The sequence below is a fragment of the Saccharomycopsis crataegensis genome (assembly GCF_037102585.1).
Source record: "Saccharomycopsis crataegensis DNA, jcf7180000000098, whole genome shotgun sequence".
In the NCBI taxonomy this organism is placed as follows: Eukaryota; Fungi; Ascomycota; class Saccharomycetes; order Ascoideales; family Saccharomycopsidaceae; genus Saccharomycopsis; species Saccharomycopsis crataegensis.
The window spans coordinates 1,349,887-1,361,962 of NW_027043838.1; the positions used below are offsets into that span (position 1 = coordinate 1,349,887).

Genomic DNA, 12,076 nt, shown 5'->3' on the forward strand with positions numbered 1-12,076 from the left:
TGATTCAAATAGCTTTTATTCATTATTATTATTATTATCATTTTTCTTATAATTTTAACTTTGCTTTTATATAGTATCAGTATCTACTTTTGATAGATAAATATTCATAGTCTCAATTGGCATTTTTGTAAGACCCGAATTTTCTTTTATACACTATGTGTATCTACTTTTGTATCTACTTTTGTTGGATATTTATTTATAGTATCCATCGAATTTTTACAATAACAAAAACAAAAAGAAGATATCTATAGTTTATTGTCATATACTAAATTATAAATCACTCTTGATCTCAACGAGTTTATCCCAACCGTTAGAATCCTCCCAGCTCATTTTCCCTTTACTCATCAAAGTTCTAATCGAACTTCTTGCCTTAAATTTCCAATCTTTGCATACTAAATCCCCAGCTCCGTGTTTACCAGGCATTTCCCCAAGAGATTCATAAGAGGCAACCAAATCAGCACAAGATTCCACAGCAGCATCCCAAACGCTTTCATCAGTGAGCAAGTTTTCATTGTTCAAATCAACTCTGTAAGCCTTTTCCATACAATTGAGAGAATTCCAAGGTTTCTTAGCCCATAATTCGACTCTCGCCTGTACTTTCCATAATCTCGAATTCTTGGTATTAACTTTTGGAACCTGGTTACAAATGTAATCCAATGACGATTTCTGGAGAAATGTAAGCTTGACTTCATCTTCTCCATCTTTCTGGGTTGGATATTCTTCAGAAGTGATTTGTGCCACTAATGCATCGACAACTCTCATATTAATGGCAGATTCATCGTTTTTCAATTCAATCAAAGTCTTAGCGGCTCTAATCACCTGGATCCAGTCCCCTACCTTCACTGCAGTGGTCAAATAGTTTTCCCAAATTCTCCAGTTAGATACCTCGCTGGTTCTAATGGCGTTTTGATAAGCATTGAACGCTTCTTTTGGTTTATTGATATTAAGCAAAGCACTGCCCAAATTACTCCAACTATGGTTGTGGGCATCCTCAATAGAAACACATCTAGTGAAGGCTTCTGCTGCTAATTCATACTGTTCAGATTCCAAACCCAAACAACCGTAAAAATACCAATTTTGGAAATTCAAAGGATTTTGGGTTAATGCCTCGTTCATGTGCTTGATGGCGGTCAACATATTTTGACGATCTTCATGTTTTTTATTATAGTAATATCTCGCCAACGAAACTTTAGCCCCTTGATATTTATTCAATTCCCAGGCCTTTTCCCATAATGTTGGATCTTGGGTCAACCCACCCAAAATAGACATTGATCTTGAATCATTTGGATGTGTTTCTAATCTCTGTCTTAAAACCTTTTCTGCCTCGGCTTCCTGTCCTACCGAAATATAACAAGCCGCCATATCATTAACCATTTGCAATCTCTCATAAATTTCCACTGCTGATTTGATCACCCCAATCGACATAAACTTTTCTGCCAAGTCAACATCAAGCGACCATCTTGGGGCCAACGGTAGTTGATTGATGTATCTTAATCTAGTAGCCGAGGAACAAGTTTCCCCATCGATTTGTTTATCGTCCACCGGGAACAACCGTGTCTGGATTTTGGCATTCATTTCTTCGACTAATGCCTGCATTTGGAAAATCCCTCTCTCGATAGTTTTGGCCTTCGTGGCTTCAAGCCAAGATCTTTCCCATAATGCTTTAGAGAAAAGCAACCAGTTCATGGCCGGGAAGTCTTTTCTGATATCTTCGGCATTATTGGCAATGACTCTGGAAACCAACGCCGCCAATTCTTCTTCGATCAAATGACTTCCTGATGGCGAAATCTGTCTCAAAGTCATCATTCTCAAGAAAACTTGAATGCTGTCCAAATCATTCAACCTTGGTTGTTCATTGGCATCGAGCTCTTTCAAAGATTGGGGAATATTTTCCGTTCTGATAGCAATTGGCAATAATCTCTGCTGGTTGGTTTTAGTAGATTCTTCATATTGTTCATTATAGCCATCGAATGATAATTTTATACGCTTGAGACTCTTCCCACTTTGAATATCGTCATTTTCCATAATCTCGTTTACCGCTTCGTCATTGAGAGATTCATATTTAGGCACTTCCAAAAGGAAATCGGAGTTCAATTCTTTGTTTTCAATGAAATTCCCTTGTTCTTCAGAGCTATCAATTTCATCATTTGGTAACAAAGGCAATGTAGATTTTGCCAACACAATCAAACTGGAAACCGCCTTCTGTTGATATTTTGTTCTTCTGGCTTTTGCACCGGTCAAAACGAGTTCAAGATTAGATAAAGTTTTGGCCTTCTCTAATGATGGGATGGTAAGGGTTTCGATTTCTGCATGGATAGAATTTCTGGCACTTTCAAGATAGTAGGAAGTGTAAAGTTGTTTAATAAGACCTTCTGAGACGTAATCAGTAAGCAAGATGTCATTGATGATTTGCCCACTGTGCAAATGAGAGCAAATCGAGCAAATGATACTTGACGGTTCGATGAATAACGACATTTGTACTTGCAAATACCTGGATCTCCACCATGCAGTCACCCCTTGGGAAATTGATTTGTTTGCGAGAATGGCGTTGATGGTAGCTTCAGATTTATCAGAAAAATGTTCGACACTACCACAATCAGATTTTCCTAATAACGTCCAAGAAGTACTATCCAACAAAGCTTCAAAGATATGAAGTGACATAACCAACAAAATCGGATCATCGCATAATTCATATGGGGCCAACCCTTGTAATTCGAGCGAGGCAAGGACCTCACGATGAAAGTCGTTTGAGTTTTCAATACCGGCAAAAAACATTTCATGGGAATCCAAATTCTGGATTGAAGGACCGGTGTAGTTTAGTTGTACAAAACATTGACCCAAGGCAATGGCATAGATCAACACCAACGATCTCCATACTTCTTGATCTGGATAGCTGGAATTATCAACTAGTGATTTGGAGAACTCTCTGATCGATGAATTTATATCTTTCTTGTTGGCATAAATGGCAGGAAGGGTTTCTACCGGGATGATATCATGATATATTGGTAAACTAAGCACTTTGCTTGAGTAACCTTTGAGGATCAACTCCGCTGGTTCTACTAGCACTTTAAGCTGCTCATCGGCCTCAAATTTTGAAATATTCACCAATTTTTTGAAAGATGGGTACGGACTGAGCAAAAGCAAGTGGATATGCAATTGTTTCAATAAATTATTCCTTTCTTCATTCATATTTCTTCCACTTTTATTCCCCACAACTTGAAGAAACCATCCATTGGTGACAAGGCGAAAATTTTTTTGATAATTTTCCCAATGAGCTGCTCAGAATGCATAAATCTGTAATGGTATGCGCATCTCAACAAGCCAATATTTGTCTGCGCGATGGGCTGAAGAAAATTTTTTTTTTTTTTTTTTTAAGTGCTTACTTCTCAGTGTTAACAGAGAAATAATAAGTATTTGGATTTCATCTACAAAACAGAAAAATGTCTGATTCCGAAGAAGAACAAGTTGATTTGACTTCCAAGTTTGGATTGGGCGATGCGTCCGATTCTGGAGATGAAAGTGGAAGTGGAAGCTCGGATGAAGAGCCAACTCAATATCAAGATGAGATTATCTACTCTGATGAAGAAGATGATAATGATGATGCAGAGGAAGAAGAAGACAACAAGAAGAAAGAGAAAGCATCTAATCCAGAAGATCAGAAAATGCCAAACTTGGAATTATCTGATGACGAAAATGACGACAACCTTAACGATTTGATCTCCACAAACCTCCTACCACTGGCAAAGAAGGCTAAAAGCGGTACTTTCCAAAGTTTTGGTTTATCAAAGAAGATACTTCACAACATTGGTAAAAAAGGTTATAAGCAACCCACTCCTATCCAAAGAAAGTCTATCCCATTCATCATTTCCGGTAGAGATATTGTTGGTATGGCAAGAACGGGGTCTGGTAAAACCGCTGCATTTTTATTACCAATTATTGAAAAATTGAAAACCCATTCCGCCAAAGTGGGTACTAGATGTGTTATTTTGTCACCAAACAGAGAATTGGCTTTGCAAACATTTAAATCCTTCAAGGATTTTTCTAAAGGTACTGGTTTAAGAGCTATTGTGTTAGTTGGTGGTGATTCTTTGGAAGATCAATTTAGCTCTATGTTGCAGAACCCGGATGTCATTATTGCCACCCCTGGTAGATTTTTGCATTTAAGAACCGAAATGTCATTGGATTTGAAGTCGGTTCAGTACATTGTTTTCGATGAGGCTGATCAGTTGTTTGAAGTTTCCTTCGAAGAGCAATTGAACGAATTGATCGCCTCTTTATCACCAAACAAACAAGCTATATTGTTCAGTGCCACATTACCAAAGACCTTGGTGAATTTTGCCAAAATTGGTCTTAATAATCCAGTTTTAATCAGATTGGATTCAGAAACTAAAATCTCTGACCAGTTGGAAATGTGCTTTGTCAGTGCTAAACAGGCTGAAAGAGAAGCAAATCTATTGTACATTATCCAGGAAGTTATCAAGATGCCACAGTCCACACCAGAGCTAATAGCCAAGCTTGATGAATTCAAGGATACTAGAAGTCTTTCCGATAGTGATAGTGAAGATGATGAAGCCGATGATAAAGGTAAGAAAAAGAAGTACAAAAAGAAGAAGTTTAACAAGGATATCAAGTTTGCCAAGGCTAATGAGCTTGTGTCACCAAACGCTACAATTGTTTTCGTTCCAACTAGACATCACGTTGAGTATATCAAAAACTTTCTTACTCAAGCGGGCCATGCATGCTCGTATATCTATGGTTCTTTAGACCAACGTGCAAGAAGAAGACAATTATTCAATTTCAAAGCGGCCATTACTTCATTATTGGTTGTCACTGATGTTGCGGCTAGAGGTATTGATATTCCATTATTGAAATATGTTATCAATTATACATTGCCTGCTTCCTCAAAGTTGTTTGTCCATAGAGTTGGTAGAACTGCCAGAGCTGGTAACACCGGTTTCGCTTACAGTATTGTCACCCCAAATGAAGTTCCTTCTTTAGTTGAAATGGAATTATTCTTAGGAAGAAAGATTTTGTTGACCGGTATGCACAATAAGAAGAAGGAATTATTGAAGCAAAAATGTGAAGAGGAAGGGGTCGAATATACTGAACCAAAGGTTTCTTATTCTGATAGATTGGTGTTAGGGTCTGCCCCAAGAAGACACCTTGAAACTATGATGGAATTCAGTAATGCGCTATTAAAAGATTATGAATTACAAGTGATCAAGAAGGTTGCAGAAAAGGCAGAAAAGTTGTACTACAAGTCTAAAGCAAAAGTTACTTCTGTCGAATCTTTGAAAAGATCTAAGGAATTACTCAAAAGTGGCTGGGATGAACAGAACTTGTTGTTTGGAGATGACGAAGAAAAGGAAAAAGAGAGTTTCTTACTCAAGTTGCAAAACAGAAGGAATAAGGAAACCGTCTTTGAATTCAATAAGAAAAATGAAAAAATGATTGAATTCATGAACAAAAGAAGAAGACAAATTGCATCAATCCAGCAGTATGCCAAGGAAAGAGATGAATTGCTTGAAAAGGAAAGACTTGCTGGATTAAGTCATTCTTTGCAAGACGAAGTTCTTAAAGGTGACAATTATGAAGTTGGTTTCAATATCGTTGCATCAGAGGGAGAAATTAAAGATGCTTTTGAAAATGCCGATGATATTATTGAAAGTGAAAAGAATTCTAAAAAGAAAAAGAAGAGACCACAATCTTACAAGGATCCAACCTTCTTTATGTCTCATTATGCTCCTACTTCTGATATCCAGGATAAGCAATATGATATTCCTACCTCTTATGCTAATGATGCACAAAAGGCTACTTTTGATCTTGCTGGTGATGATAATGTTCAAGTTCATAAACAGACCCAAGTCATGCAATGGAGTAAATCGAAGAAGAACTACGTTAACTCCAGATCCACAGATGAGAAATTCATCATTGGTGAGAGTGGTCAACGTATTCCTGCAAGTTATAAATCTGGTAGATTTGAAGCTTGGAAAAATGACAACAGGATTTCTTCAATGAGTTTGAAGGTTGGTGCCAAGGAAAGCCAAGCAGCTAGCAGTGGTGGCCAAAGATTCAAGCATAAGCAGAATAAGGCGCCAAGAGCCCCAGACAGATTCAGAGATGATTATCATAAGCAAAAGAAGAAGGTCGAAGCTGCTCTTGACAAGGGTATGAATGTTAAAGGTTTCAAAGCAGCTGGGCGTGCCAGTACAAATGAAATTAGAAGTACCGAAAATATTAGAAAAGAAAGAGCTCAGAAACAACAAAGAAGAGAGAAGAATGGTCGCCCTAGTAAAAAAAGAAAATTTTAATAAATTTTTGACATTATATCTTTGTATAATTAGAGTCTACCATAGACTTACTGTTTAATATATTTATTATTGGATTAAGAGAAAAGAAGCAGAGAAGAGAATACTTTTTTTTGTCCTTCTTCTCACATATTTATTAATGTTTTTAAATATAAAGTCTTTTTTGGCAAAAGTAAGTATATGATACAATAATATAGAAATGAAATGTTGATAATACCTTTATCATAAAAAGTATACTGAAACCATATTCAGCCTCTTCTATTTGGTCCGGCATTGCCCCCAAACCCGCCAAAATCAAAGCCTCCAAAGTTGAACTGGAAGTTACCACCATTTCCAAAATTATGGAAGCCTCCACGATTAGCAAAAGGATTGCCGCCTTGGTGACCGCCGCCACCACCGCTACGATCATTCGGATCATCCCCCCGGTTATATCTTTCTCTCAATTCTTCATCTGACAATACTTCGTACGCGGTATTAATTTCTGCCATTTTCTCTTCGGCATCCTCACCTTTGTACTTATCTGGATGGTACTTCTTCACGAGATTACGATAAGCGGTCTTTATATCTCTATCACTTGAGCCCTTATCGACCCCAAGAACTTTGTAGTAATCATTCTTTGGAGGAGAGTTTTGTCTCTGTTGGTTTTGATATTGTTGTTGTCTGAAATTCTGCTGCTGTTGCTGCCTTTGTTGTTGTTGTTGTTGTTGTTGTTGTTGTTGTTGTTGGAACTTTTGCTGTTGTTTGGCAAACATTTTTTCAATTTTGCCATAAAACTTGTTGAAAAGCGGAATCTTTTTGAGATTCTCATTATCCTTAAACTTTTCATATATAGGCTTCAACTTGGTTAAATCTTTACTCTTGATGAATTTCTGGATCTCAAATATCATAGATGGTAGGAATGATGATACGTATTCCTGGGGGTTAATAATATCCTCATTTTGCATTTCAATGGCCAAAACTTTCAAACAGTATGGTTTACTGAGACCAAGTTTCTTTTCACTTAAATACGCCACACAAGCAATTTTATTCAAATCTGACATCAACCCGTTAATAAGATGACTATCCCCAGAACTCTTTTTGGAAAACCCTAATTTTGATTGCCAATTCGATTCACGACTTTTGAAAAACTTCTCGTTAAATTGATTGTCAAGATGCTCGAAAAACTCAAAATTATTTGCGAATTCTTTATTGTCGTAGACTCTTCTGATATCCCTGACAGGAATATTTGGCTTTTCATGGAATAATAATTGAATAATTTCAGCATAATCTTCAGAAGTAATGTAATTTGCATCAATTTCCTCTCTCGCCACTTCCTCCTTGTTAAATAACCAAGCGTTGTAGTCTTTAAATTTTTTGATCTGTTTCAACACTTTTTCGCTTCTTTTAAAAAATAACGAATATTGTTTCAAATCTTTATCGTCCATATCGTAATGCAAGCCTTTTCTTATATGTTTGGCGGCATTTTCAAATTCATCCAATCCGAAAAAATAAAGGTGCGATAAATTGATATAGTTTTCAATCGATAGAGGGTTCAACTTCTCTAATATTAAATAATCTGGAATCAAGTTAGAAGCTAAATCTCTCCGTAGATTGACCGGTTGAGTTGTTTCATCACCGGCTTTTTGCTTTTCATTGTTGATCGCAGCATTGATGGAGCACTGTAATCTGATATTATAAAGATGAGAGTATGAAGGAGAGATTGAAATGGCGTTGGAAACCATATTGATACAATCACTGTATTTCTTTTGTTTCATGAAATCTTCTGACTTGATCAACTTCTGCTTGACGTCGTTAAATTGGTCCACAATTTCCTTAATTTCACCATTCGATTCAAAGAAAGACTTGAATTTTGGATCACCAAGCTGAGAATCTCTCAAATTGTCGAATTCTTTGTATTTCCCGTGCAATAAGTACAATTTCAATAACCTTACTTTGGCAATATTCATCGAATTATCGTGTTCAATGCAGTTTTGGAAATCAGCAATTGCTTTCGATTCTTTCCCTAAAAATAATTCAATTAGCCCTTTTTTATAATAAATTTTTGGCAAAAGAATTGATTTTTCGGTGGCCGTTAATGCTTCATTTTTATTTTTCGACGAAGAACTAACAATTGTGGATAAAAGAGCCTCATAATCTTGTAATAATTGGATATTTGGACCAACACTAGAAAAACTGCGATCAAGATCGGCTAATTGAGTTTCACATTCCTTGAAAGAAGACAAACACGATACCAATGTCAAAAGAGACAAAAATATCTGGAAAATTAGTGTCATCATCTTGTAGAAAAATACTAGGTTTGCTGATCTATTCTGATCCCTTCAATGTTATGGTGGGGGGCATGCGGTTGTTAAGTGAATTTTCCAAGAACCAGATAGATCAAACATACACGTGATCCATTATGTCGGGTGTGGGACCCGGTGAATGAATATAAACACACCATAGCATAGGTAGCAGTACCTACAACTGTGTTTGGAGTGATCTTGCTATCATTTACTGATAATTGTTCTCAAAGAGTTTATCGCGGTAGTATACATGAAGAATTTGGGCTTGACAAGTGTCTAGGGTTTTGGTATTTGGAAGCCATGGCCTATGGCATTTTTCAGTTTAATTTTCAACTACTCATTATCCGGCTACTAGTAGACTTGTGTGTGATTTTAGATAGGTATGTAAATTCTTGATCTTTCTCAATTGAGCTTTATAGTGAGCGAGATCCTTAAGGAGGAGGACTAGTTTCTTTGCCACGAATAGATATATATATATTTTGCATGCTGATACATTATATTGTTTCAACCACAGTTCCCAAAAAAGTGACCCAAAGATCTTAAAAAATATCAATATCTCTGCATTTCATTATAAAATACACAATAGCTTCTTGTAATCTTCAAGAGAGTGAGGTTTTCAATTGAATACCAGAGAGTTTCTTATATCAATACATAGTGAGGATGGACAATACAGTTTCAGAGCAATTGCTACTGATTAATGTTGGTCATAGTAGACCCATCTCGAAGCGTGAAAATTCAACTTAAAGTAATTTTGTGCTCAAGAAAAGCACCAGTAAGATAGTACGAAGCCGTTGACAGAAGAAAGCAGGCTTTGCTAATTATCACAGGATATTTGGGAAAGTCAGTGATTATAGGTGCACTTATAAGCATTTCAGTGGCTTACGCTATTGACAAAATAAACTAGGTTTTCATATACATTACTCAGTCATTTTGGGAAGGATAGATACTCCCAGGCTATTGATAGGCAAAAGGCACTTTCCCACTAGCACCTTCGGGTAGCTGATTTTCGTTTAGGTATCCATTGAATCTGGTGTTCCCATCTCGGCCGTCCTTGAATCGGATTGATTATAATTATTATTTTTTTATTTTATCATTATTCCAGTACTATCATTTGTCCAAATGCAGTGTAACATAGCAACGCTGATAACAAATCATGAGGCAAAGATGTTTGGGTTTCCACGTTCAAGTGAGGCAATGGGGGGTGAGCGCCGAACCATGGAACTTTTTTTCTGTTCCAAATTATCCGCCGCATCCAACAAAAAAATTTTTCAGGAAAATACACAGATTTCAGCGATCCGCCATTTCAAGAAAGACTCATTCATGTACAAAAAAAAAAGATTTGAATCTTACAGTCCAGATATTAAGAAAATTAAATAATTTGAAATTATTATTAAAGAAGTAAAGACCTAATTAAGATAAATGAAAATTAAATAATAAATTGATAGATGAACTTAATGTTGACTGCAGCAGCATCAGTAAATACCTTATAGATATAAAATTTCATTTCTCAATAATTTGTAGGTATCAAAGAGAACCGAAAAACACCGAAATAATTGTTAGAAAAAATAAAACTATAATAGAGTTATCTTACAACAAGAAGACACCAGCAACACCAGCAAGGGCAGCGGCACCAGCAGCCAACTTGTTACCGGCACCAGTTTCGACAGTGGCGACGGAAGTGTTAGCAGAAGCAGAGGTGGCGGTCAATGGACAGTAGGTGGTGAATTCAGTGACGGTACCTTCAACAGTAGAAGTAACAACGGTGACACCGGTGGTGACAGCGGTGGTGGAACAAGCATCATGCTTACAAGAGGTGATGGTGACAACGGTGGTGGCAACTTCATCGGTGACAACAGCGGTAGAGGTGCTGTTAGCGTAAGAAGCAGAGGCGGCAGAGACCAAGGCAGCGGCGGCGAAGATTTGAGCGTACATTTTTGATAAGTTGATTATTGTGAAGCGAGTGAAAGACAATTTGTTTTGTGAAGAAAAGAAAAAAAAAAGGAAAATGTACACTAGAATGAGGGAGGATCCCAAAGTATTTATATGGATGTCAGTGGTGCTTCAGGGGGTATCTCATACGTTACCCTCTGTATTTCCACATTTGTCCAGACGCTCTTATTTGGGCAGAGATGCAACGCGTATTGACGCACTATAGTATCATCTAGCGGGTGAACTAGACACTACTACGGGACGTTCAAACCAAATCAACCAATGATCCAGCGGTTAAACTACTTGTATCCTTACGAGGAATACATAACCAATTGGAAAATAAAAAAGAAAGGGCAATAATAATAGCAATATTGAAGAAGATTTCGGCATCTGCTCTAAAGAACGATACAAGCCGCCATCGTTTCTTTCTTGGTTACCGGAGTTTATCATGGAAAAAGAAAAGTCGGGGGTTAATAAAACCACACCTCCACTGGCGGCGCCTCAAACTGCCGCACCCCCGCTTTCCCGAGCAGCGATTTTCTGGTTCGATACAATTCTAAACATTAGGCTTGTGATAGACTGGCTAGACTTGGACAGGCCAACCGACATTGTTCAGTCTAAAAATAGCACCTCCCTATTATCACTGAGATCAACTTCTACACAGATGTCCACAAAAACGAATGTGAAATCACCATGGAACAACTAATAAACCTGATCTTTTTGTTCATCTTTATTCAGTATGTGTCCAGGGTTGTTCATTGGAGCATTTACATATTCCAAGCACTTCAAAATAGGGAGAAATCTATTATTAGTTGCGTTCCCAGCTAACAAAAAAAAAAGAAAAAAAAAAAACATTGCTTTTATAACAACCAAATGCAGTAACCTAAGCGCATGGAGTGGTCTATTATTTGTAATAATAGATTACAACATCCACGCCCCCACCCCCACCCCATACTGAGGGTAGCTACTTACCCTATTAGCACCCCCTTTAGGGTCGGGGCCCCTACTGTCACTTTGCATGTTGGGCGACCAACATGTATGGAATGAGCAAACCATCAAAGGGAAATTTCCTTACTACGTAGATTGCTCCAGCGCTTGTCTTGCTGTAACTTGAACTAGATAAATATTACTCTCTTTCTATTATTTCTTGAATATTGCTCCTTTCTATTATGATAATACGTAGTCTGCTTTTAGAAAAAAAAAAAAAAAAATGGAATACAAATTTATGATAATCATTTTGGTTTTTTGTGCCATTATTAACTGTCAAAATATTTCAATTGTTTTCGTTCCTCAACAGACTACCATCACTGTTACTCTAACTTCTTTTGTGAATCAGGCTTGTGTCACCCCCAGCGCTTCCATTCTACAGATAACCAGTAACATTTCTTCTGGAATTTTGCCTACTTTTGTTACGGGAGCGGCAGAAAGGAAGTTTATAAGCCCTACTGGTGCTGCTGGTGCTGGTGCTATTGCCGTCGTTGGTTTTCTATTTCTTTGAAAAATTTAATATAAATATCATGCTTGTTATCTTGAGTGCCATTCTCACTTGTTTATTTC

General features: G+C 37.1%; 6 protein-coding genes across 6 annotated transcripts; 3 read left to right on the forward strand and 3 right to left on the reverse strand. All coding sequences in view use genetic code 12, as the record gives it.

Annotated features, from left to right (window-relative positions):
* Positions 1-270: 270 nt before the first annotated feature.
* Positions 271-3,189, reverse strand: EMW1 (tetratricopeptide repeat-containing protein EMW1; the record flags this gene model as incomplete). The annotated part of the gene is made up of 1 exon (XM_064999847.1): positions 271-3,189. One exon carries the CDS (start codon positions 3,187-3,189, stop codon positions 271-273), a length of 2,919 nt encoding a protein of 972 aa, XP_064855919.1.
* A 251-nt stretch (positions 3,190-3,440) lies between these two features.
* DBP10 (ATP-dependent RNA helicase DBP10) lies at positions 3,441-6,311 on the forward strand (the record flags this gene model as incomplete). Its single annotated transcript, XM_064999848.1, has 1 exon — positions 3,441-6,311. The coding sequence occupies one exon, from the start codon at positions 3,441-3,443 to the stop codon at positions 6,309-6,311; it is 2,871 nt and encodes a 956-aa protein (XP_064855920.1).
* Positions 6,312-6,556: 245 nt separating this feature from the next.
* Positions 6,557-8,584, reverse strand: JEM1 (Jem1p; the record flags this gene model as incomplete). Its single annotated transcript, XM_064999849.1, has 1 exon — positions 6,557-8,584. One exon carries the CDS (start codon positions 8,582-8,584, stop codon positions 6,557-6,559), a length of 2,028 nt encoding a protein of 675 aa, XP_064855921.1.
* A 1,593-nt stretch (positions 8,585-10,177) lies between these two features.
* DASC09_062660 (uncharacterized protein) lies at positions 10,178-10,522 on the reverse strand (the record flags this gene model as incomplete). The annotated part of the gene is made up of 1 exon (XM_064999850.1): positions 10,178-10,522. The coding sequence occupies one exon, from the start codon at positions 10,520-10,522 to the stop codon at positions 10,178-10,180; it is 345 nt and encodes a 114-aa protein (XP_064855922.1).
* A 445-nt stretch (positions 10,523-10,967) lies between these two features.
* DASC09_062670 (uncharacterized protein) lies at positions 10,968-11,225 on the forward strand (the record flags this gene model as incomplete). Its single annotated transcript, XM_064999851.1, has 1 exon — positions 10,968-11,225. One exon carries the CDS (start codon positions 10,968-10,970, stop codon positions 11,223-11,225), a length of 258 nt encoding a protein of 85 aa, XP_064855923.1.
* A 504-nt stretch (positions 11,226-11,729) lies between these two features.
* DASC09_062680 (uncharacterized protein) lies at positions 11,730-12,017 on the forward strand (the record flags this gene model as incomplete). Its single annotated transcript, XM_064999852.1, has 1 exon — positions 11,730-12,017. The coding sequence occupies one exon, from the start codon at positions 11,730-11,732 to the stop codon at positions 12,015-12,017; it is 288 nt and encodes a 95-aa protein (XP_064855924.1).
* Between the last annotated feature and the right edge of the window lie 59 nt (positions 12,018-12,076).